This window comes from Dermacentor albipictus, chromosome 4 (genome assembly GCF_038994185.2).
Source record: "Dermacentor albipictus isolate Rhodes 1998 colony chromosome 4, USDA_Dalb.pri_finalv2, whole genome shotgun sequence".
Lineage (NCBI taxonomy): Eukaryota > Metazoa > Arthropoda > Arachnida > Ixodida > Ixodidae > Dermacentor > Dermacentor albipictus.
This window is the reverse complement of record NC_091824.1, coordinates 84613043-84637634: the sequence shown is the minus strand read 5'-3', so window position 1 is coordinate 84637634 and position 24592 is coordinate 84613043. Positions and strand designations below refer to the sequence as shown.

At 45.4% G+C, this 24592-nt stretch overlaps 1 protein-coding gene across 1 annotated transcript in view; it reads right to left on the bottom strand.

Moving 5' to 3' along the window:
• LOC135901196 (uncharacterized) overlaps window positions 1-24592 on the bottom strand; it is an 87665-nt gene that overhangs the window by 14651 nt on the left and 48422 nt on the right. Inside the window, exons 2-3 of the mRNA XM_065430881.2 lie at window positions 19924-19961; window positions 3334-3613 (exon numbers count right to left, since the gene is read on the bottom strand). Of these exons, the coding sequence (XP_065286953.1) occupies window positions 3334-3613; window positions 19924-19961 (318 nt within the window). The remainder of the gene's footprint in view (window positions 1-3333; window positions 3614-19923; window positions 19962-24592) is intronic.

Sequence of the window (24592 nt, the reverse complement as noted above, 5' to 3'; positions counted from 1 at the left end):
CGTGAGCTATAAACAAAAGTCTCGGGGGAAAAACAGACATTTTCTTTTTTTTGTTTACCATATAACTTGTGTCAAATCGAAGGTAAAAGACAGTGTAAATAAGCTATCAAGGTCATACACGCGCTGATTGTAAAATATTGGTAACAATGTTGGGCACCCACTGCTAGAAAGTAAAATGTGTAACAGGTAAGGAAGGCGTCAGCATCGTGGCAGCAGTCGATCTGGTTCTTCACATGGTAGTTAGGTGTACCTGATTTATGGCTAAGGCCAACATCAGGAAAGGTGGACGGGGCATGAAGGGATGAGTACATAAACGGGTATAAATAATACTGATCACAGCATGAAATGTAGAGGGAGGAGGAAGCCGGAGAAATATATGCATTTATATTACATTTGGTAAGTAGGGTTGCTTGAGTTAATCAGCCAGTGAGCCAGTCTGCAAGCCTGTGCGAGATATCGTGTCGTTATTGCAGTGAGACAATCCTGTTAACTTCGTCACCGTCGTTCCTTGTGGTGCCTCCACCAACACTAGGTGCATCATATATCCGGCGTCCTCGGAGGGCCTTCACGCTGTTAAGAGCTGAAACAGTCGTTGTGTAAGCGGCAATAAGCGTATTTCATGCTTGGAAACAAAGGAGAGCGCATAATTAGTCAAGAGAGAATGTATTGAGTCACAGGCTAACTCTAAGTCAGTGATGCAATCGAACATGTTCACTGCGTCCCCCACGCGGACGATTGCAGGATAGTTCCAAAAGAGATATATTGCAAATCACAAGCGTATTAAGCACCGTCGTCGATTGTGAGCTGCTCTTGCCCGTGAGGTCGCCTAGTGATGAAGGTCTGATCCCCACATTCTCAAACCATCCTCGACTCGAAGTGCCTCATCCACTCCACCGCGTTAGCCTACTACCGAGTGACTGAAGACGGATCCATACTTCTCAAGAATTTACGCGTAGCGTCAGCGAAGTTAAGTAATCACTTCTGTCGAGGAACGGCGCTGCCACTCACTTTCTTGCAACCAGGTGGAACGCTGAGTGGACAGACATCTTTGAATACGGTGATCAAATTGACTTGCCACAAAAGAAACATGTAGCCAATTCGATAAATACAGAACTAAAGCCTCCGTGAGCAGAGACCACGATCGCTAAGCACCGCGCCAGCCGAAGCTTGTCGCTTACGACCATTAGGCGTGGCACATACTTATGGACCACCGTGTCCCAATAAGCGAGCATCCGCTCCGTCTGACAATTGATGCGACACGCGGAGCAGGCCCGACTTAATGAGGCGATTGGAGGTGAACGTGTGGCAAGGCATGCCCGCATAGTGTACACGGGCCGAAAGTTCCGGGTTGTCGGGGAATTCATTTACGACCATACATGATCGTGAATCGCGAACCCGAAATGAGCGTCCTGTGCGACAGAAATGGCTGTTCCTTGTGGGTAATTTTCTTTTACTTAAGACAGAAATCATTAACCATGGCTATGAGGAAAGGACGAGAGTTAAGGTAAGTGCGCAAGGGCATGTAACATTGGTAATTAGTGGTTGAAAATAAGATTATCGGTTTTAACGCCCCAAAGTCACACACGAGATGTCAACGAAGCTGTGGTGCGAGACTCCAAATTAATTTCCGCCACAAAATCTTGTCTAAATTGCACCTAAATATCAGTACGCAGTAGCATTCGCATTCCACCCCCCATGGAATGTGGCCACTGATGCCGGGGATTGAACCTACGACCTGCGTTTTCAGCAGCAGAACGCTGCAGCTGCGAAGCCACCACGAGGACGTGAAAGACGTGTAAACATAGATCTACGAAATTAGGGTGGAAGACGTAACAAGTGGGTGAAATTTTCAGCCACGTTCGGGTCAGCGCCCTAGCTATTGACGAAGATTGTAGCCTAATGCCGACAAAGAAGTGGCCACACTTTCTTGAAATGCGCACCTTTCGAGTGAAAGCAGCAGAGAAAGAGAGAGAGAGAATGATAAATGAAAGGTAGGGAGGTTAACCAGGACTGAGCCCTGTTGGCTACCCTACACTGGGGAAAGGGGGACGGAAAGATTAAAAGAAGAGAAAGTCCACTGGAGTGACCGAAAGTAGCAGAGTGAATAATAGCTGAATGGCGTCTCGTGCTTCTACATAATGGTGTCCAGCGATGCCCACCGGGTCTCCGCAGGAATTGCTGAACTGCGCACTTCACGCATATACAGTGTTCCTGCAAAATCACCTCTGGAGCTGGCGGCAAGCTTCACTACTCACTATTCTGCTTACTGCTCAGAAGAAAAAAATAGGTGGGTGCGTGATTGTGAGACTCTGGAAGCATGAGAAATTAGTTATAACACTAGCCTTGTTACTCATACTGTGATACATTGCGAAATGTGCGACTTTTCACCTCGTTTTTCGCGGTACTGCCGATCTTGACGAGTGTTCAGGCCGTACGTGTGATCACAGTGGCCTTACACATTAGAAAAACTAATAATATAATGTGACTGCCGCATCATCTACCATTGTGACTACACCCAGCGAGAAAAGCAAATTCTGTACTTTAATCGTTCTGTTTCGTCACATGAAACTATTATTCACTGTACACCACAAGAACGCACGTGTAAAGGAAGAACGTGATTACGGGATGAAACAACGGTATTAAAAAAGAATAACTAGCCCGCTGTAGGAAAAACATAGTAGTTTACGAGTGCAGATACCGTCTGCAGGTCTGTACTGCACTTTCGGCGTTGTATAGTTAAAACATTTGAACAGGGATGGGCCACGTCGAAAGCACGACCTGGTGCCGGTTCGAGCCCAACCAATAAACTCCGGTTGAATTCTCATTTCACGCGTCTGTAGAGGCTATCTCAGAATGAAACTGAAATAAAATTCGCGTGTTTTACATGCCAGAACCCCGACGTCATTACGGGGCATGTCGTAGTGGGGGCCTCAGAATGAACTTAGACCACCTAGAATTCCTTACCATGCAATCCGGACGGTACACGAGCGTGTTTGCATTCCACCTCCTTAGGAATGCGGCCGCTGCCACCGGCATCGCGACCGGGACTTTGTACGAGGTGAGCAGCGCAATGTCATAGCCACTGATCTACCGCGACGACTGTGTATATTTCAGACCTCGCCTGAACGTCGTTGCCCCCCTTTCAGCTCTCCAAACGCTTTCTTCGCCCAACATGTGACCTTCTTTCCAATCTAGCGTTGTTTGGTTTCAGCATTGCTTTGGAATGAATAGACGCCATCACTGTAAGGTGGCTACACTTCGTTGCTTCACCTCCACTTAAATAATTGCACCCTTGTTGATAATAATAAAAAAAACAGCTCGCGCAAGCCTCACCGAAGCTGTACCCGTAGTGTTCCAGCTCCTCCTCGTAGGACGGTGGCGGTGGGATGGGATTAGGTGACGGCCTCTGCTGGCCGCGACCCCTGAACCGGCCGATCACGCGTCCGCGACCCCTGAAGGGCGGCCGAGTCGGTGCTTGCGTGTGGCCATCCTCGGGCACCTCGTAGTAGTAGTAGTCGTCGGGGCTCGCCGTGGTCGTGGAGGTTGTGGACCTCACGCGGGCACGAACCAGCCGGAAACCTGGCCTTGGTTGCCTCACGGCTTGCCGTCGTGCCTGCATGGGTGAAGTACATAGGTACTTAATTACTTCGATTTAAACATGAGTCATCATCATACATTTTGCCGCTAGTAGTTTGAACTACTACTACTACTACTACTACTGCTACTACTACTACTACTACCACTACTACTACTACTACTACTACTACTACTACTACTACTACTACTACTACTACTACTACTACTACTACTACTACGACTACTACTACTACTCAGCAGCAGCCAATTTTACGTCCACTTCAGGAGGAAGGCCTCTCCCTGCGATCTCCAATTACCCCTGTCGTGCGCCAACCGAGTCCAGCTAGCGCGTGCGAATTTCTTAATTTCGTTACCCCACCTAGTCTTCTGCCGTCCTCGACTGCGTCTTGAATAGGCGTACGGTAGCGCGAATAAAAGAGAGTACAAAAGAAAACACACAGGGACATACACAGCGCTAACTTAAAAATAACTTAGCGCTGTGCATGTCTCTGTGTGTCAATATGTGTCACCGTATACATATTCAAGATGCGGTGCCAACAAGCCCACATTACAACCCTCTACTGCGCTTCCGTTCTCTTGGCACCCATTCTGAAACCATAACGGTCCACCGGTTATCTAACCTACACATTACATGACCTGCCCAGCTCCATTTATTTTTCTTAATGTCAATTAGAACATCAGCTATCCCTCTTTTCTCTCTGATCCACACCGCTCTCTTCCTGTCTCGTAACGTTACGTCTAGCTTTCTTCGTTCCATCGCTCCTTGCGCGGTCCTAAACTTGTTTACTAGCTTTTTTTCAGCCTCCAAGTTTTTCCCCCATATGTCAGCCCCGGTAGAATGCAATGATTGTATGCCTTTCTTTTTAATGATAATGGTAAGCTTCCAGTCAGGAGCTGACAATGTCTGCCGAATGCGCTCCAACCCATTTTTATTCTTCTCTAAATTTCTTTCTCATGATCAGGGTCCCCTGTGAATAATTGACCTAGGTAAACGTACTCCTTCACAGACTCTAGAGGCTGACTGGCAATCCTGAACTCTTGTTCCCTTGCCCAGCTATCGATCATTATCTTTGTCTTCTGCATATTAATCTTCAACCCCACTCTTATACTCTGTCTGTTGAAGTCCTCAATCATTCTTTGCAACTCGTCCCCAGTGTTCCTGAACAGGACAATGTCATCTGCAAATAGAAGGTTGCCGAGATATTCGCCGTTGATTCTTACTTCTAAGCCTTCCCTGTTTAATGGATTGAATACGTCTTCCAAGCATGCAGCGAATAGCATTGGAGAGATTGTGTCTCCTTGTCTGAGCCCTTTCATTGCAGGTATCTTCCTACTTTTCTTGTGGAGAATTAAGGTACCTGTGGAATCTCTATATATACTTTCCAGGATATTTACGTAAGCGTCTTGTACTCCTTGATTACGTAATACCTCTATGACTGCTGGTATCTCTACTGAATCAAATGCGTTTTCGTAATCTATGAAAGCCATATGAAGAGGCTGATTGTACTCCGCGAATTTCTCGATTATCTGATTGATGACATGGATGGGATCCATTGCAGAGTATCCCTTTTTGAAACCTGCATGTTCCCCTTGGTTCACTAAAGCCCAGTGTTGCCCTTATTCTATTGGAGATGATTTTGGTGAATATTTTATATAATACAGGGAGTATTAAGCTAATGTGCCTATAATTTTTCAATTCTTTAACGTCTCCGTTTTTGTGAATTAGTATAATGTTGGCATTCGTCCAGTTCGCTGGGACCCTTGACGTCGATAGACAGGTCGTATGAAGGGCCGCTAGTTTTCAAGCATTATGTCTCCCTCATCTTTGAATAAATCGACTGTTATTCCATCTTCCCCTGCCGCTTTTCCCCGTTTCATGTCTTGCAAGGCCCTTCTAACTTCATCACTAGTTATAGAAGGAGCCTCTGTAAACTCTTCATTACTACTTTGAATGGAGGTATCGTGGCTGCTTTGGGTACTGCACAGGTCAGTATAGAATTCTTCCACTGATTTTACTATATCTTCGATATTGCTGAAATTGCTGAATATTGCTGCGTTCTTCATCGTGACTAGAGGTTGGAGGGTAGGTTTGTACTACCTTTATTCTATGTCTCCTATTCAGGCTTATTACTACTGCTACCCTCTCATTAATGCTGTAGAATTCGTCATTGTTGCCCGCTATGTCTTTATGGATTAGGAATCCTACTCCAAACTGCTTCTCATCTGAAAGTTTTCTATAGCAGAGGAAGTGGCCATTTGTCAGCACTGTATCACCATTTCTTCTAACCTCACCAAGGCCAATGATATCCCAAACAATACCTAATTGTTCCTCAAAGAGTCCTGCTAGGCTAGTTTCCCTCGAGAGGGTTCGGGCGTTAAAGCTTGCAAGGGTAAATACTACTACTACTACTACTACTACTACTACTACTACTACTACTACTACTACTACTACTACTACTAATAATAATAATAATAATAATAATAATAATAATAATAATAATAATAATAATAATAATAATAATAATAATAATAATAATAATAATAATTATCAAAGGTGCTTAATAAATTGCCAAAGAACAACCTCGATGGTTTTGGTCCTGGCGCACTTGGCAAAACATTGCACAAGAAAAACAGTGCACGACCACACACACATACACATGCGCGCGCACACAAAAATAAATAATAATTTCGCGAATACAGATTTTAAAAGAGCATAAAATGTGTACACGAAGAGAATAGAAACCAAAAGTGGAGAAACAGAAAAAGGATTTCAACATGACGGAACACACAGCAGATATTAGAGTTTTTGTTCAGTTACTGAAATTCCTCAGCTACACCCTTCAGGAAAATATTAAATTTAGAAACGAGGACATTCAGGCTCTCTAAATGGGCATGATGTGTCGCCTGCACTCTAGATAGAGGGTCACAAAACACTGAACGCTGAAAGGCGCGCTGTTTCCTTGTGCCTTTCAACGGAATGTAAACGCGTACATTAGAAAGCAAGTTCGAGCAGCAGATTATTCCATGTATTAATTTGTGGAGAAAAAAATTGGAAACTTATCAAGGTTAAGCCCAGTGGATGCTTCGCATCCACTGGGCTTAACCTTAGCGTATCCTTAGCGTTTGGAGGCATCTTGACCGCATACACGCCCGGCGCAAAGACGCTGGCGCGGTTGCGGGCACAGAGACTGACGCGACGGCGGGCGCGCGCCGCTTCATCTCTGGTGTGACGTCACATATCACGTGATGCAGCGATGGTGGCGCCGCCGCCGCTTCGCGCGCGACTGCGCGAACCGAAGCGTGGAGGCCTCCGCCGGGTGACGTCCGACGGCGCGATATGAGGCCCCATCTGCAGCCGGTGTGACGTCATCACGTGACGCCATGTCACGTGACCTACTTGAAGGTCACTTGAAGGTCAATGGTGGCCACCGCCGGGAGGCGACTGACGGCGCGATATAAGGCCCCATCTGAAGCCTGTGTGACGTCATCACGTGACGTCATGTCACGTGACCCCACTTCAGGGTCAATGGTGGCCACCGCCGGGCGTCGCGCGAAGGCCCGAAACCTACGTTAATATGCTTCGCATAAAAGAACGTTCGACTTTTTGCGTCTACAGGCCAGGGTAGGTAACGTGAGTGTCTGTGTTAGCTGTATGGAGATGGAAGGCTTCTGACAGAATCGATGATTAAGTATAGATGTGAACTTTTCTTGCATATTTTCGAGGAGGAGGAAATAACTTTATTGAGTCCTGAGGAACCCCTCCCCACCCACTCTTGGTTAACTTCACAATTTGACCTACAAGTGTCGCCCCAGAGGACGGGGGCGTACTCAAGAACTGGAAGGTACATGCTGTTATATAAGGTTACAAAGGGACCAGGTTGTTTGAAGTCTCTCGTCACCCGACATACTGTGCCGAGCGATCGAAGTGCGCGCTGCCTTGTCTGTTGAGCATTGGGGCGACAAACTCGGAGAGCTATCGAAGTACACTGCAAGATCCTCCGTTCCCTGAGCTCTTGGCAGGTGAACGTGTTTAACGTTATAGAGAAATAAAGTCCTGTTAGTCTCCGCGCGAAGCTTACAACTTTAGTTTTCGATGGATTTATGACCAGCTGGTTTTCAGTGCACGATGACGCGAACTTCGCAATGTCCTTCTGTAGAGCGGCCCAATCGTTAATTTTTTACTGCTTTGAAAAGTTTCGCGTCATCAGCATATAAGAAAATCGAAGAGTTTTGAATGACAGCCGAAACGTTGTTAATAAACAGCGAGAAAAGAAGAGGGCCCACGGCAGAACCTTGAAGAACTCCACTTGTAACCGCATGAAGTTCTGCCGACTGATCATTTACGCTAAGGTAGCAGTACCGGTGCGTAGATAGCTTTTTATCAGCGCTGTGACAGAGTGATGCAGATCAATTTGTGTCAACTTTTGAAGGAGTATTTTGTGGCATACGACATCAAACGCCTTAGTGAGGTAAAAATAAATGACACCTAGCTGTCCTTTCTTATACACTCCTTGAGAGGCATGCATCATGGAGCTAATGAGGTTGGTTGTTATAGGAGCGTCCGGATATGGATCCATGCTGCTGAGGAACGATAGTATCTTTAACAGAGGAAGTAAATTATTGAGGGCAGAGTTGACTCGAATAATTTAGAAGCTGCGCATAGGAGAGAAATAGGCCTGTAGTTGCTCACAGCAGTTTTCACTCCTTACTTAAAAACGGGAACGACCCGCGCTGTTTTCCAAGCCTTTGGGAATTTGTTCGTCTTTAAATCAGAACTAAGAATACACGTAAGCACTAGAACAAGCAAGGACTCGTACATCTTAATCAAAATAGGCGGAATGTCATCAGAACCATACGAAAAAACGCTTTTAAGCGTTTGAAGCTTTAAAGACAAATTCCTCTGAAACCGAATGACTTGAATCCAGGGAAGGGTTATTTGAGACCTCACTAACTCCGTCACTGTACTCTTCACCGTACACAAACATGAAGTAAATGTCGATGGTGCCCATGACATCTGGAAAAGGTTGGCTGTCGCCTCTAAGCAGAGAGATATCTTGTTTCGTATTGTTTGACGACTGTTCACGAACGTGTCTCCAGAAAGACTTTGCACATTTAGGAGCACTAGCTTCCACATGTGCTATGTAGGTGGTATAAACACGCCTAGAAAGATGTTTAGAGACTGTCCTGTACCTTTTCAAATCTATATGCCAGTGTTCCTGATTTGTACACAGTGCCTTCCAGTGAGCACAGCCTTTTAGCCTCAATGTTGTTTTTAGTGCAACAGAAAACGAGTAGGGAAATTTGTAGCATTTAGCCCCTTTTAGTGGTATAAACCTCTTCATTCCAACGTGAATAATATTCGAGAATGCCATGACTTTGCCATTAATATCTCTTAGTTCTACTACTGAAGACCAGTCCGCATTATTAAGGTAAGTCGTAGAGACCCACGTAATCTCCGCTCGAGAAATTAAAAGACCGAGATGTTGCTGTATTTTTTATACCCTGCTACTAGGTATCGCGAATTGTAATGAAATATGAAGCGGGGATGATATTTATCTGGTTTATCAAGGGGAAAATCGCCACAGGACACATTCACAGCTTCTGCGTTACTAAGGCATAGTTCTAGTACATTGTCACAATATTTCAGAATATTGTTAAATTGACACAGAGGCGTAAAAGATATAAAATCAAGTAACCAGTTGCACTTGGCAGACAAGTCAAAAGAATGGGTTTAAATTTCCCCAGTTTCTCAGGAAATGCCAGGCGTATTAGAATCACCAATTAGGAGTACTTTATGGTTAGCATGGGCCGCTATAACATTTTCAGTAGTGGCTAGAACAGTCAATGTACATCTCAATATTCATATCAGCCGCGACATAGAAATTCCCGACTAATAGCCTACTACTACCAGCACCAAAAATCTCCGCCCAGACACATTACATTGCACATTCTAAATTGGGCGCCGAACGGATCTGTATGATTGATTGATCGCAATCAGGACCCCACCGCCCTTTGATTTCGGTAAAGAAGGATGGTGGTCCCGTCGGAAAACTTGATAAGTTGACCGGTAAGTATGAACTAGATGGTATTTCATGGCACAACCAGGTCTCTGTTAAGGCAATGATGGAGAAATGATGAAATGACGTTGGAGAAAAATTCGTTCACCTTTGTGCGTAATCCGCGAACCTTCTCATAAAGAACTCTCACATTACTGATGATGATAATAATAATAATAATAATAATAATAATAATAATAATAATAATAATAATAATAATAATAATAATAATAATAATAATAATAATAATAATAATAATAATAATAATAAACGCTGTGTTGCCCGATATCCAGGAGCCTGAGATGAAGTTTAAAACAGAGCGTCTGCCTGCAGCTGGATGCCAAAAATCGAATCTTCATTCCTTCGAGATGTTGGTATTAAATTAGGATGCACTGTCCGATCGGAAATAACAGAAATAGTAAGTTCTGGCATCACGGGAGCGCGGTGTGACAGCTGGAGCGCCGTTATTTGTACGAGGCCTGTCCATTTTTAATCTCAGTCCACGTTTTTCACTGACTCTTGATGACTCCTTAATGTCGCCCGACGAACCTGGGACCCTGTTCGCAAATTTTAGAGTTCTTTTCAAGCGAAGCCTTTCTTGCGACTTTCTCAGATTTCGCGTGACTTTTGGGTCGACCGCAATCTCGGCGGACGTACTTGTTTGTAGTCATATATATATAAATGTTATAAGGAAGTGTCAGCGAGATTGCTTACATAATCGTATGCTGGTGAAGCTTGGACACCTCTATTCAGCGTAACGTTATCTACATAAAACGAGAACTTATAATGTAGACTCACAGGCACCACTAAAGCACGCCGATCTGTTAATGGAATGGTGAATTATATTTAACGGATTCTTTTATTTACTTTATCTTTATTTAGCCACTCAGTACGTGCCAATGGATGTTGCTACAGTTCTCTTTGTGCAGTCATGAATGGAACAGATGCCAAGCGCCTGAGACTCGACGTGCCTAATCGTCACACTCGTCAACACGAAAAGACTTGTCCATCGGGTGTGTGCGACGGGTTATGCACCAGTGCAAATGCTACCCTCCTTTGTCCAGTGTTCGAACCCTCTACGCCAGGAAGTGGTTTCTCTCAGAATTCCTCTGTGCTGGTTGACCAGTGTGTTGACCGGACGTGACGTAGGCTCCCCAGCTTTATACCAGTGAGTGGTTTCTCACCGAATTCCTCTGTATGGGCTGACCAATGTGCTGATAGGGCCCTATATTAAGTAGCAAGAGAGAATGAGGTTGCCCGGATGGGGTACGGTATAAAAAGGCTAGCGAGACGCCACGCGGTACATCTTCTGTGCTCTTGCGTGCAGGAGAACGCGCGCTGAATATTTTTATACTTTTTGTCTTGAAGCGGACCGCTCCCCCGTAACGATATATTAAACTTCTGTTACTGTTTTTACATCACCTCGGCTTCGCTGCCGAACCCTCTCCGATTGTCAACCGGGTTCGAGCTCCAAGCAGACGCTGTTGAAGGTCGCCGAAACTTCGTCCCCTTAACAACAGGTACCAACCAGCCTGTACCAATTGGTGACAACCGTAACAGTGTGTGCCCGTTCTTGGCCACTCCTTCAGAATGGACATACGCCACTATGTTTCCTACATAAAGCCTGTACATACATGTTGGCTCACACATATTGTTGAAACACACCAATAAGTTCATATATTGGTGAATTCTATTTTACGAATTATTCGAGTTGCTTTACATTGTTTAATTTAGCCGCTTGCTATGTCCCGCTCGGGTACAATGACAAAAAGGTTGCGATCTTTGCGGTGAATAACCGTAAACATTTCACGAGATGGAATATTGCATAGGAATAAAGTAAACAAAATTGTACGCTTCGCCGTGACTTGTAAAACATGTCATTACCCGCATTACTTAAGCTTCGCTTCACATAGATTCCAACATTTTTGTTGGACCTGCATATAGTCTTTCTTTTTGATGAACTCTTTGTCTATGGTTGCTACGTACCCTATCACACATTTAGATATAGACATTAATCACTGCTAGCCAATCGTGCGCGCAGTCGGCTTTGTGATGCCGCGCACTGATATGCTTTTCGAGAAAATTGTTATTGATACTTTGTCCATGAGAGATGACGGTGAATGAAGTAGCATAGGGAACCAAGGCGCTTTCCTTGACTCGTCAAGCAGTGACATTTTACTCAACATGAAGTGAATAAGAAGTTCGAATGAAAAAAAAGAACAAGTAGAGGGATGATGACGATTGGGGGAAAATGCGACATAGCTTGGATACAAAAAGAACAAGAGGTCTCTCTTTAGGAACTCATAGGGACTCACGTCTAGGTCGTTATCGGCTATAAATGGAAATAAGAAAAGGCAGACAAGGGCGCTTTTCAAGTGGAATGTACAGTCACGTGCAAAAGTTTGGAGACCACAGCATCATCAAAAATTAATACATAACCAAGCGCAGCTCTGCGGCCTGGAATTAGTTTAATATATTGTATTGGTCAAGCACGCACGCGTAGGTGTGCGCTCCTGATTTAAGCCGGAATGTCCAGTCTGTGAAAAAAAAAAAATGGTGGCACCTTTGGCCCCCAAACTTTTGTTCGCGACTGTACGTGTTGCTTCTCAGAGCTATCCTGTGGATAGCATGGCTGCTTTTGTTTTTGTGCACACTAGTGCGCTTGCGAACTGCAAAAGCGAAGGTTCGGTGGCCTCTGTCAGGCGTTTTCAGAAGAATGCGCTGCGCAGGCCGTCTAAATGAAATAAATAAAGGTTGCAGATAAGGAAGCGGAACGGTTATTCGAATATTTCACAATGCGCTGAGCGCGAGAGAGGCTATGCAAAGAGCACACGGACTTGAACAGCCTTTGGTTTTTGGTTTTTGCAAAGCTGGAAAACAACCTTTTCTGTTAATGCACACGTGGCTTCGCATACAACGCTTCTAAATTCGGTCGACACTAAGTCATAGCCGCAGGCTTCTGTCCTCACGGATTCACCTCTATTCAAGAGAGACAGGAAAGGCGACCATGACTGAAAATATTCTCAGCTCCACTCGTTAATCTGTGCAAGCGACAGGCACTGACAAGCGGTATGGACGAATTACGAGTGGACACCCTAATATCGCTGATAAAAAAAAATTGAATATATATACAGTGAAAGCAAAGCTGGTGGGCACTGTCGTAGGTCCAGCGCTATAGCTTCGAGCTCTGGTTGTTGTTTATGACAAAAGCTAGGAGCGTTGGTTCTCTGCCTGTTATAATCACTTGAACAACTGTTATTAAATCGGTTCTTTACACAGGTAACTGCAGAAACTCATTATTCTTAAGCTACAGCATTTGCTGAGGAAACTGGGAAGAAAACGTCTTCTTTTGATTTGGCAGCGCCCGTGAGCTCCCCTATATATTCCGAAACCAACCATATATTTTTCCGCATTTCTTTCTTTTCGCTGAAGCGACTTCCGTGCTAGCACTCTTCTGCGCCGTTTTAGGCAAAGTTGGCAAAAGTAGCGCTTTCAATTTCTACATCTTTCGAAGGAAGTTCAATTCTAACGGCTCCAACGCCGAAATAACACGACCCACCGCCTTCCGTTCTTCAGACTTGAAAAACGTATCGCACTCAAAGTAAACCAACGCCGGTTCGTGTGCGTTCGTCCCCACTGTTTACATAAGAACTGCCGAATGTGGCTGCACACACGCTCGAAACTCTTTCTTCCAGGCGTCCCTAAGATTTGCGCGCGGAGCCTTTGCCCAGGAACCGTGAACCGTCTAGCAGGAGAGGGGGGAGCCGATCTGGGCTGCGCAGGTCCGCGCACGGCAGTGATCCCGTTTGCAGGCCTTTGATCTTTGACGACAAAAACAGAACGGTCATGGCACGCTTCCGCTTAAGGAAACATTTCGAAGACCCCTCCCTCCCCCTCCTCCTCCCCCTCTTTTTTCCTTTCCCTCACTCGTTTACACCCATGCACTGACGACGCTGCAACACGCGAGCGGAAAAGCCTGTACGCATCTGACGCCAGCATGTTGATGTCATCAGCTTGTGTTACGGGCCCTGAAATTCTCTGTGGGTCCAAACAAAGCAGCGTTTCTTTTTCCGCTAGTTTTAAAACTTTCATTTGCTTTTCGGTCTCTCTCTATCTCTCTGTCTCTCTCCCTCTCTCTCAAACACACACACACACACGCACACACTTTCTTTATTTCTGCAGTATGTTTGTCCAGCAAGGCCCGCTCAGCGAAACGTGAAAACGGGTGTCCGCTAAAATCGAACAATTTCGAGGCGGGGAATACGAGAAGGACAAAGTATTTTACCTGGAGAGCCAAAATATTGACCCAGCTTATGCGAATGCCTCACCGTGGCTCTTCGGTTGTGCAAAAGTTAGGGCCTCTCAGTTGTTTAGTTAAAGTCGCTTAACTTAGAATAACGCTGATCTTGTTTTTTTTTTTCTTTTTCACAGCACAAACCTAGGCACTAGGTTTGTGCTAGGTTTGTGCAGCACAAACCTAGGCTAGGACCAGGGCCGCGATTTTGTAGCAAGATCTTCCACCCACTTTTACGTCACTCTTATCGTGCACTCTTCACGACCGACTGATCCCATTGATACAGGGGGTGTAGCCTTGCTCTGACCACTGATGAAGCGCAAAAAAGAAAAGCATAGGAAAGGTTACAGCGCTACAAAAACGCGGCCCATGGTCCAAAAATTGAATTTTACGTCAGTCGAGCTTGTTGAACGAGGAGCATAGTGCTTTCCTTTGGGAAGCGAAAATACGAGCGCGACACAGATTGTGCGCAATCATCTCTGTGCAGCCACAAGCTTCACACCCAGAACTTCTGGCTACACCTGTAAGGAGGGAGTAAGCATTTGTGATGCTACTTCGTGCCATAGGTGGAATATATGTAAGGCCGTGTCGTGAGAAGTTGCACCAAAGGCGGCGCTTTGCTTGGAGATCCAGAGAGTAAAGTCATTTGTTTGTATCGTGGGCGCTCACTCCATTGGGCCAGTGTAAGCTGGCGTGCAAAAGGGAGGAGTGGACACTGTCATATAGCAGCGAGCGGCTCCATCTGCATGGTCATTTCCTACAAAACCGCAGTGGCTAGGCAGCCATGAAGGAAGTGGCCTTTTTCAACTTCCCGATGGTAAGTTTATCTCATGTACGACGCAATAGTTCTGCGGAAACCCGCAAGGTGGACAGAAATGATTATTAAATCAAAAATGAGACATGCACCCAATCGTAGCAATATCTACAAAGGAAGCGCATACGAGTTCCTCGAAAGAAAAGTTCGCAGTTGATTGAAAATTCTGCCCGGACCAGGACGAAGTTTTCTTCAACTGCGAGGCTTTTCTTTCGAAGAACCTGTACGAGTTTTCTTTCTAGCAATTGCAACGACTGTAATGTGTTCTCTGTAAGATAAGCTGCGTTAGTGCTGTGAAAATACAATGCAGTATCTGATGTTTGCAGCAAGCGCTTGGTCGGATCCACGGCGTAATGCGTAATACGGCTGCTTTTTAATCGCAGAACATAGACCACTGCTCAGACTAACCGCCGTGTTTGCTTAGTGGCTATGCTGTTGGGCTCCTAAGCACGACGTCACGGGATCGAATACCGGCTACGGCGGCCGCATTTCGATGGGACGAAATGCAAAAATACCTGTGTACTTATATTTAAGTGCCCGTTAAAGAACCCCAGGTGGTCCAAATTTCCGGAGTCCTTCACTACGGCGTGCATCATAATCAGGAAGTGGTTTTGGCACTTAAAGAGAGAGAGAGAGCGAGAGAAACAAAAGGGAAGGAAAGACAGGGAGGTTAGCCAGTGTAAATACCGGCTGGCTACCCTGTGCTTGGTCTTCTGATTGGGTGAATTGAAGCTGTGCATGCATTGCTGCAAATTCGGCGGTCATCGTCGGTGGCTAATGTGAGGTTAGCAACTTGATCTCAATAGATTTAACCTGGACGAACACTGCGTCTTCTAAACTAGAGCGCACGTTCGACGCAACAGCGTCAACACGCAAGCGGTACCTGTGTGATTCATGAAGTAGTAGCAGTGTTGCTTGTTTCCAAGCTACTGACGACATCTGTGCTTCTTTCCTGATGCCTGTAAGAGTAAGGCATGTTCGAGATGCGTGTAGAGATCACAGCGTAATGGTAGCCGCGCTGCAGAGGCGTAGTTGGGTAGCAACAATGCGCGCTAAGCATTAAGGATAAGGTTAAAACTCCTGCGTGGCCTTGACGTTGGTAAACAAGTAAGATGTCTGCGATAAGTCTAATGTGCACTTTAAGAGCGTCGACCACATTGTGCGTTGCTAACGGGTGCTCACACATGCTATGGTGATAGTATAGCTGCTTTGGATGCACAATTATGGAGGCCGAGAGAACGTCCACTACACTTGGACTTGTATACCCCGTAGTGTCCGTAGGTTCGTGTTACTTGTGCTACCTCCTGCCAGTGCAGAAGGTAAGCCCACAAATAGTGAGCACTATAGCTGCAGCGCCGTTTGTATAAAAAGTGCCCCACGACTTTCCACCGAGAAAGCTGAAGACATCGGTAACCGCAATCAACCTCTTCTTCGTGTATGAAACGTGCGCTGTGCAAGACAAACCATGGTCAATGACGACTCCAAGAAAACTTTTTTCTACTCGTATGAAATCGCTTGTGCATTGACGCGTACAAAATATGGCGCTATTGCTTTGCATGTAAATGTGACTCATTGGCATTTTTTCTGTATATAGTTTTTTAACCTTGCTCTTCTTCAGGTAAGATGACGTTTGTGTGGCCGCCTTCAGCAACCTCGCACGTATCCGCAAACCTTTGACGCCGTACGCACAAGATTCATATATCATCTTCGTAGATTGATATCTGGATTGTCCTTGTAGATAACCCAACAAAGGCGAACGGTGCTATATACGCTGCACAGCGTGTGTCTTAACGCTCCACCTTGCGGCACTCCTTCGCTGGTTGGATGATAACGTGCCACCTCACCCCCAGTAAACACGAAGAGGGATCTATCCTTGAAACAGCCGTGATGTTCAGCGCGATACATGGCCCGCTTGTGTGGACGGCGTTGCATGGGCGACATGTTGGCACGAAGCAGCAAGCGAGGCAACCTATGCCGCGCAGCACAGAACTGCACAGCATACATATCACGCACACACACACAAACACACACAAACACACACACACACACACACACACACACACACACACACACACACACTGGCACAATGGGACAATGGGACAATGGCACAATAAGTGTTCAATGTTCAATGTTCTCCTCGCATCCGCAAACATCTGGTTTGCGGGAGCGTCTTTGACTCAAGTGCTGTCCGTGCACGTATCTACACCTTCTCTCTCCCTTCTCTCGTTCCCCTTCTCCCTTCCCCCAGCGTAGGGTAGCCAACCAGAATATTGACTGGTTAACATCCCTGCCTTCCTATATTATTCTCTCTCTCTCTCTCTCCTGGCAAGCGCAAAAATTATCTAATGATAATAATGTTATTCAGGCTTTTTTCGTACCGTTTAAGCTAACATCTCCTGGACGCAAGTAAATGTTGGCCTGTAGCTGTGGTGTGGAAATGCTTACTATTAATGGCAGCAGTCTTGTTTGACCTTGCAGTATAGACCCTATTTCTAGCGAAACTGTTTCTTTTGTGTAGTTGCAATAAACCCTTCAGTTGTGTGTAAATAAATCACATACCTAAAAACCCTTGCCCGTATATGGCTTGTCCGTTTGAAACCATTCCCGCATATAACGCCTTCAAAAACTTGTAAAAGATTATGTCAAAGACAGTAATTCATCCACACTAAATTTACTTCGACAGAACATATTAGCTTTAATAGCCTCAACCCAGCTGGTATCCTCAGCGAAATTTGATATATTTCTCCCCGGGACGCGAGAAAAATTCCAAATTTTCTAAAGAATTTCCAAACCATTCTACCTATCTTTCTTATATTTGATCTCGGTGGTATTTGTAGTTCTGCCAGAACAACTGACTAAATTCTGAGCTGCTCATTAGACACTCATGATGCCTCAGAACCCTTGAATACGTATTATTTACTACCAATACCCCAAATAACCCATCCAGTTTGAACTTTGCCTAAACGTCACCCCTTGTGGGACCTTACTGTCCCTAAATATAAAGAAGCCTCCTAGTTCAGTTCTCGGATGACTCACAGGGAGGACTCACTGATTATTTACAATGCACTTAATTATTAGAAACAATAAAATTTCGAGAATATTTCACTTAAGGTGCCCCATTTCTACTAAATGAAAACTTTATGTAATGCAGCGCTTTCTTGAGACATAGAAAAACGCAGCTTATAAAGGCCACGCAACACTCTCGAATACTTGCTTAAACTTTATTTTGGAAAAATTGCATTTGAAACAGACTCTTTTAACTTCAGAGGCAGGTGTACCACAGCGTTCTCTTAAATTCGCTAAATATGACCCTCGTGGCATTTGTAGTTGTGCCAGGGTAGCGAGCTAAATATTGCACCACTCATAAAACCCACTCGTAGTGCCTAGGAGCTCTTGCACGCGTAATTTATTACAAAGACAGCACTTCATCCTCAGGCTCTGAAAAATGCTACGCGTTATCCACAACGCTACCCTTATTTTGGCCCTATATAAACAAAGTACATTCTCTGTGTCACTTATGACACCGGACAAAGAAACTACGAACACCTTATCATGCACGAAAATAGGTTAAAAAACGAGGGTTGAGTAATTATTTCCAATGCTTGCAATCAAGCAGAGAACGTGAAATCTGTGTCAAGCGTTTCACTAAAGATTACCGTTATTTACACCAAAATTGAAGTTGGCGTCTTGCACACTTGTGTCACGGCTCTGGGAAACATTGCGGACAACGACACCACGACACTATGAAACCGTTTAGTGCGTAACTTTCTACACAAGCTCTAATTATCATACACAGATGAAACCTTCATCCTTCGTCATACATTACATGCTTTCTACTTCACTTAATTATAAACACTGGGCCTCGCATAGTTAACTGAGAAGACCGGCGAACAGCAAATTGCTTGACTAGAATAACGCATAAAAATTTGGAGAAGAGAAGTATTCAGTAATAATTGAACAAAATAATTAACCTGCCTTCTACAAAGTTTCCGTACACGTCACCCATAGAGCGGCCACAATTCCGGGAAAAATATGAAATCTCTGCTGTTTTCTGCTCCTTTAGGCGAAGTGCCGCCACTTTGTAGGCTTTTCGTACAACGCCTATAGGCCTATCGTAAACAAGGATTTAGGCATCTTAATTTAACGCAGAATGGACGCGCACACACTTCTTAAAAATCTGGCGGAACCCTTCTAGCAATTAGTGTCGACGTTAATTCGATTAGCATTAACGCCGACACACGACAGGCGTGGAACACCGTACTGCAACAACCGAAACGCGTCATGTATGGTATGCGTATGCAGCCGATCTACTCTATCGCACTGGTCTCCCCCGGAGGACACGCTGGGCCATATGACGCCGCCGCAGCGAATTCCCCGTGTGGCATTTCTGTGTCTCCATCCAGAGGCTCACGTGTCCACGAGCTTGGCTCGCGATTTGCCGGGCAATGTCAGTGCAGCAGAAGGGGCGGACACTTAGTGAATCCATCAATTCCTTCAAGGTGGTTAAATGTTTGGATAGATATGAAATACAACAGGATGTCCCATAGTCAAAGACCATATTTGTACCTCCGGGTTGCACGGCAAATCGCAGGCCAAGTTCGTAGATACGCAGGCCTCTGAATGGAGACCCAGTTATCATGGGCAGCGATTTTAGCACGCACAACGCGATGTGTAACAGCGCAACACACGACAGTAGAGGCTAGCACACTGCAAACGTATACAGATGTACGTACTCAGCCGTTTACGCTGCTCATTGATGACCTAGCGACTTTCTGCGGGGACACTTATACGTGAAAATACCGGACCTCACGTTCTGTTTACCTGACTTAGTATCTGGGGCGGACTGATCTACCGTTGTAAACATCACTGTGTCGACCATATCCCGGCTTCATATAACACCTTTACATTACGCATAAACGTCCGCGACGCAAATGACCAATCGTGAACTGATAAGTATTTGCTATCTCAACTCAGCAAGGTTAGGTGGTACGCGTGGGGTGTCGACGATTTCACAAGCGTTTGAGAAAACCTGTAAACCGCAGATTCAACTATTTATAACTTACTTGTTCATTATTTCTTTGCGCAGTTCTTCCATCGGCAGCAATGCACCAACTAACGCAACATCGCGTTCTATATCAGTGAAGAAAATGATTATTACTTACCAACTTGTGATGCGCACCGGATGCATTTTGCGGAATTCCTGAAAGAGATAAAACACATCAGCGTTAGCAATTCTTGCTGATTAACATCACCTTAACGCAAACATGAGCGCGAAAACTGCCGCTTTGTCTTCGTTAAATCACCCACAGTATATCGCATTTCTCCCGCAACTCGTGTGTCTTAAAATTGCGTGTTGAAGTAAATCATTCAGGCAGACTTCATAAAACCATGCTTATTAATATTCGTTCGAGTATTTGGGACTGTCCTTGCTGGAATAATTCTTTTTTTTTAATTGGCTTTCTACGGCAAGGTCATTTCTTGCGCATAAAGCTAATTACAACAGCTGACGTGCGATTGCACTGCTTATTGTCCTTAAAAAATATATATAAGAACAATATTCTGCGGCTGAAAGTCACCAGCTATAGACTAAAGCACATCGCAGCATGCGTGCGTGTGCATGCATGTGCGTGTACTAGCCTCTCTATTAGATTTATGCTTCCATTGCATTACGCTTATTTATCGCCCTAGTGGTTAGCGTCGTTCCTTCTTGACGTGAAACTTCTTTCATGTCGGTTAGCACATGTGGTGGCTTGCTGAAACTACGTGCAACGAAAAGATGTAACGCTATTATCACTTATATATTTGCAACCGTTGGACCCACGCACCTTTCTTTGGCGTCGTTATGCATACGAAACAAGCCATTAATCAAATTTCACTATTCAGTCACTATTCACCCTTTTTACGTAAATTTGTTTCGTTTGCCAAGTGACAAGGAGTAGCCGGTGCCACCATAAAGGCGCCAACTTCTCCTAACATTTCACTTCAAAAAAAAAAGCCATTAATCGATCATGCATGTCTCGAGCAGGCCGATGGCGCCGCTGTCGCTCCTTACGTAACGCGGTCGGAGCTAAACTCAGCCTCGTGCTCGGCCTTCAGAGGCGCTAGCTCTGCAGTCACGTTCAGTCCTCCCGAGCAAGAGTGGTCGTGCTTGAGAGAGAGTTCACTATATGCCGTACTACGTATTATTTATCAAGCTCAAATTGGCGCTAATCAGGAGTTATCAGGGCTAGCGAGTGCGCAAAAAGTCGCAGACATTTCACGTTTGCTTGGTTGGCTACGGCGGCCCTGCGATCGACACGTAGTGGGGAAGGAATGGCGCGGAGAGACTCGGGCAACAAGACAAAAGAATACCCGATCCCTTTGACCGCGGTGGAGGAGGAGGAGGAGGAGGAGGAGGAGGAGGAGGAGGAGGAGGAGATTATAATGAAGAGACAGGAAGAAAGGTCGCGCTGGAGAGCGTGTCTGCTACTCCTCACTGGGGAAAGGGGTCCGCGGTGGAACGTGCACGTCTCCATAGGGACGGCAATCGCAGGCGATTGAGGCAAGCGCAGAAGCCAAAACCATCTACGACTGCGGCGGGTCCAAGTGGCACGGGGCGGTCTCGGGCGCAGCCCAGTGGCCCAAACACCCTCCAAAAAACAAACGGGCTCACTACGTATAGCGAGTGAGCACGATTGCGATAATAAGCCATAGGAGCCTTATTAGCTGTAATATAATTTAGGCTTGTAGGCTTTCTAATGCGTGAATAAATATAATTGGTTACATCAATCCTGTACCCTTGTATCCATACATCCTCTGCGGCACCCACAAGAGACTTTACGTGTCCCACTGCGGCATCGTTCCGAACGCCACCTATCTAAGATATATATGACACCAAGGACAGTATAGGGTAAATCGGGAAATATATAGCATGTGGGATCATGTTGTACGTTGGCACAGGCAGCGCAGGCATGCGAATTAACTGCCTTCTCATAGGCGGCTCAATTGTCTTCACCTCCCGATTTAATTATTGGCTTGAAGCAACATTCTGATTTGTCTGTAAGGTTGCCATTTTGCCGCTTTCCTGCCGGTACAGTTGCGTTCTTTTTACGGTGCCGGCTGTCAGTTCGACCTTCACGCCGGCACACCGTGTGCCGGTTTCAGTTATTCCTAAATTGGCACATCAAGTGTTGCACCGTATTGTTCAAATTGTATATTGTTTTCATCTTACTTCTGCGTATGGCTTGATTGTTTTTTCGTGGGATTACGAATAAATAATTGGCAAGAACATCCTGAATACTTAAATCTGCATACGGATACGAAGAACTTCATTAAAAGGGGGCCCTTAGGGCGACACCACGGGCCGCCCACGTGGGGACAGTTAGGCCTAACCTAACTGCCGCATCTCAAGCTCTCTGGACAGCCCAAAGCTGACGATGGTATTACGAGTTCTTGATGGCCGAGTTCCACTTCTGTTTGGTGATGTCCTTATCCTGTCGTATAAGGAGGGACACCGCCAGGGCATGTGTTCTAAATGGCATGCATACAACTTTTTTTATGAAGCCTTTCGCTAATCTTTCGCCATGCGAAGTTTGTACTCATGAGTGTATCGCCGCATTATTTAGTTTTCATTTTGTTTATACTTGTGCATACAGTGCACTTCTCATAAACAAACTGCGCAGCACCCCCCCCCCTACCTCCTTGTTAAAGAACGTGGCAAGCACATTTGCCTGGTATTAAACAAAAATGCAAAACGCTTTAGCTTGCGTGCCTGTTGAAGCAGGTTTCGAGCACTTTACTTTTTCTTTTCAGAAAAAATATGGTCTTATTGCAAAGCTACAGCGGAAAATATTGCATATAAGTCGGATCTGAAGTGCTCTGGAATATCTCATTAACTGCGTTTGTATGTTGTGTTAACATCTTCCTCTGCTGCTGCTCAAGCATGCTCGTACGTATATTTTTATCAAGAGGGCTGGCTTAACGATCGTATCTTCTTTTTTTCTTTAATATTCGCTGCCGTTCTCGTAAAGTTCATGTCTGTTAAAAGTGCATACATGTATGTACTTCATTCCGAACTCCCTTTGCCAAAGCTTTCTTTTTTCTTTCGTCTTTTCGTTCAACAGACGGAGAGCGCGAGCTGAAATTAATATCTTCACCCGAAAACGTTGCCTCGTTCTGCACCAATCGGTGCGACAAAGTTTCAACCGCCAGAAGCTTCGCATATTGGAAAGCACACGTGCCATCGACCTTTTGCGATCCTTCACCTCCTCTTCTCTTTTGCTCAGCGCATCACGCACGCATGCAAAAGAAGCATCGCGAACCCCATCGTTGGAAGGATTGAGATAGAGTGTGTAGCTCCGCGAATTGAACTACGGCGCTAAAGGGTAAAAGACAGATGTCTGCGGAGACTTGCGCTATGCCATGAACACCGAGTGCGATATGTTTCTGGAAAACCACCGGAAAAAGCCAGTGGCTACAGCTTTGTTTTGAAAAAAAAAAAATCCGAGGGCACCTAAGCACTTCTTATGAGTTGTGAATGCGAAGGCACTAATGTCCAATTGAACACCGCTGAGCGATCTTTCGAGTTATGAACTCATCGCGGGCAACCGAGCGCGTTGGGACGCTTAGCCAACGCCTCCCGGATAGCGCAAGGCCGGATCACTAAGATCCGTGACGTCATGCTACCTTGTCCGACTGCCATAGAATCTAATGGCAACGCTCCCGAGTAAGCGGCGGTGATTTTGACGTCACCGCTTTCGTCACACCGGGCTTGGCAATGGAAATTTCGGTCCAAGTTGCTAGATGTCATAAAGCAGAGAGTACAGCCCTGCTATCTAGGAGTCGCTGCTTTAGCCCACGAGTTTTCCGTAGACCGAAATGCAGAAAGAACAATTTCGTCAAGATCACACATTTCGCTCCAATGATTACGCACTTAAAGGACATTTACGATCAAGAAGAATGTCAGTCGGATTGGCATCAGTTTTTGATTAGGTGTTTAGCTTCTCCTTTCAAGTTTTTGTCGATGGAAGATGTTGCTTTGTCTGACGTTTTCTTTGTATGTACAGCTCGTATACCTGTGATCGCTTATGACCACTTGGCGCTCGTATTACTGTAAATAGTTCCTGTACATAAACAATTTCATTCATTGCGACAAATACCATGTTTTTAAAGAAAAGCGTTGGTTTAGCCCAGTGGCAAGACGCTGAGCCTCTGCGCCAGAGTTGTAGATTCGAAATTCACTACCGCCATCGTTTCTCCTTTAGAATTTGTTGTTTTTTCTTATAAATCAATTTCTTTATAGCCATTGCCGAGGTGAATTTAGAGGGCAGACGAGATCTTGCGCGGACAAGGAACGCGCTAATAACACAGGCTTCCGAGAGCTAGAACGGGGGTTACGAGGCGTCGCGGCGATGTCCTCTCCCATCACGCAATACTTGGCGATCCAGCAGTGTCCCTCGCGGCCGCTCTGCTGCGTGGAAGCGCGCACGTGACGTGACGTTGTAGCCAATGGGAATTTAGGTGCCGTTTCGCCGCTACCGACGCCGCCTTTATCGTTCAGAGTGCCATTTCATGCTTTCGCATCAACATCGTATACCATTGGACCTACAGTGAAAATGGTAAATGCGAAAAGGTACGTCAGCGAAATAGCGGAAAGTTGCCGTACGTCATTGGAGTTCTAAGCTCTCACTATGTGCATGAGCGACCGTAGATTTATGCAACAATTTCCTGGCCCACGACGCCCATTGAGGTGCATTCCCTTGCTATCACGTGCTATTGATTGGTTGGGGTCGCACGTTTGATACGTGGTTGTCATATGATAGTGTTGACATATTATTAAGGCCAGCAAATAAT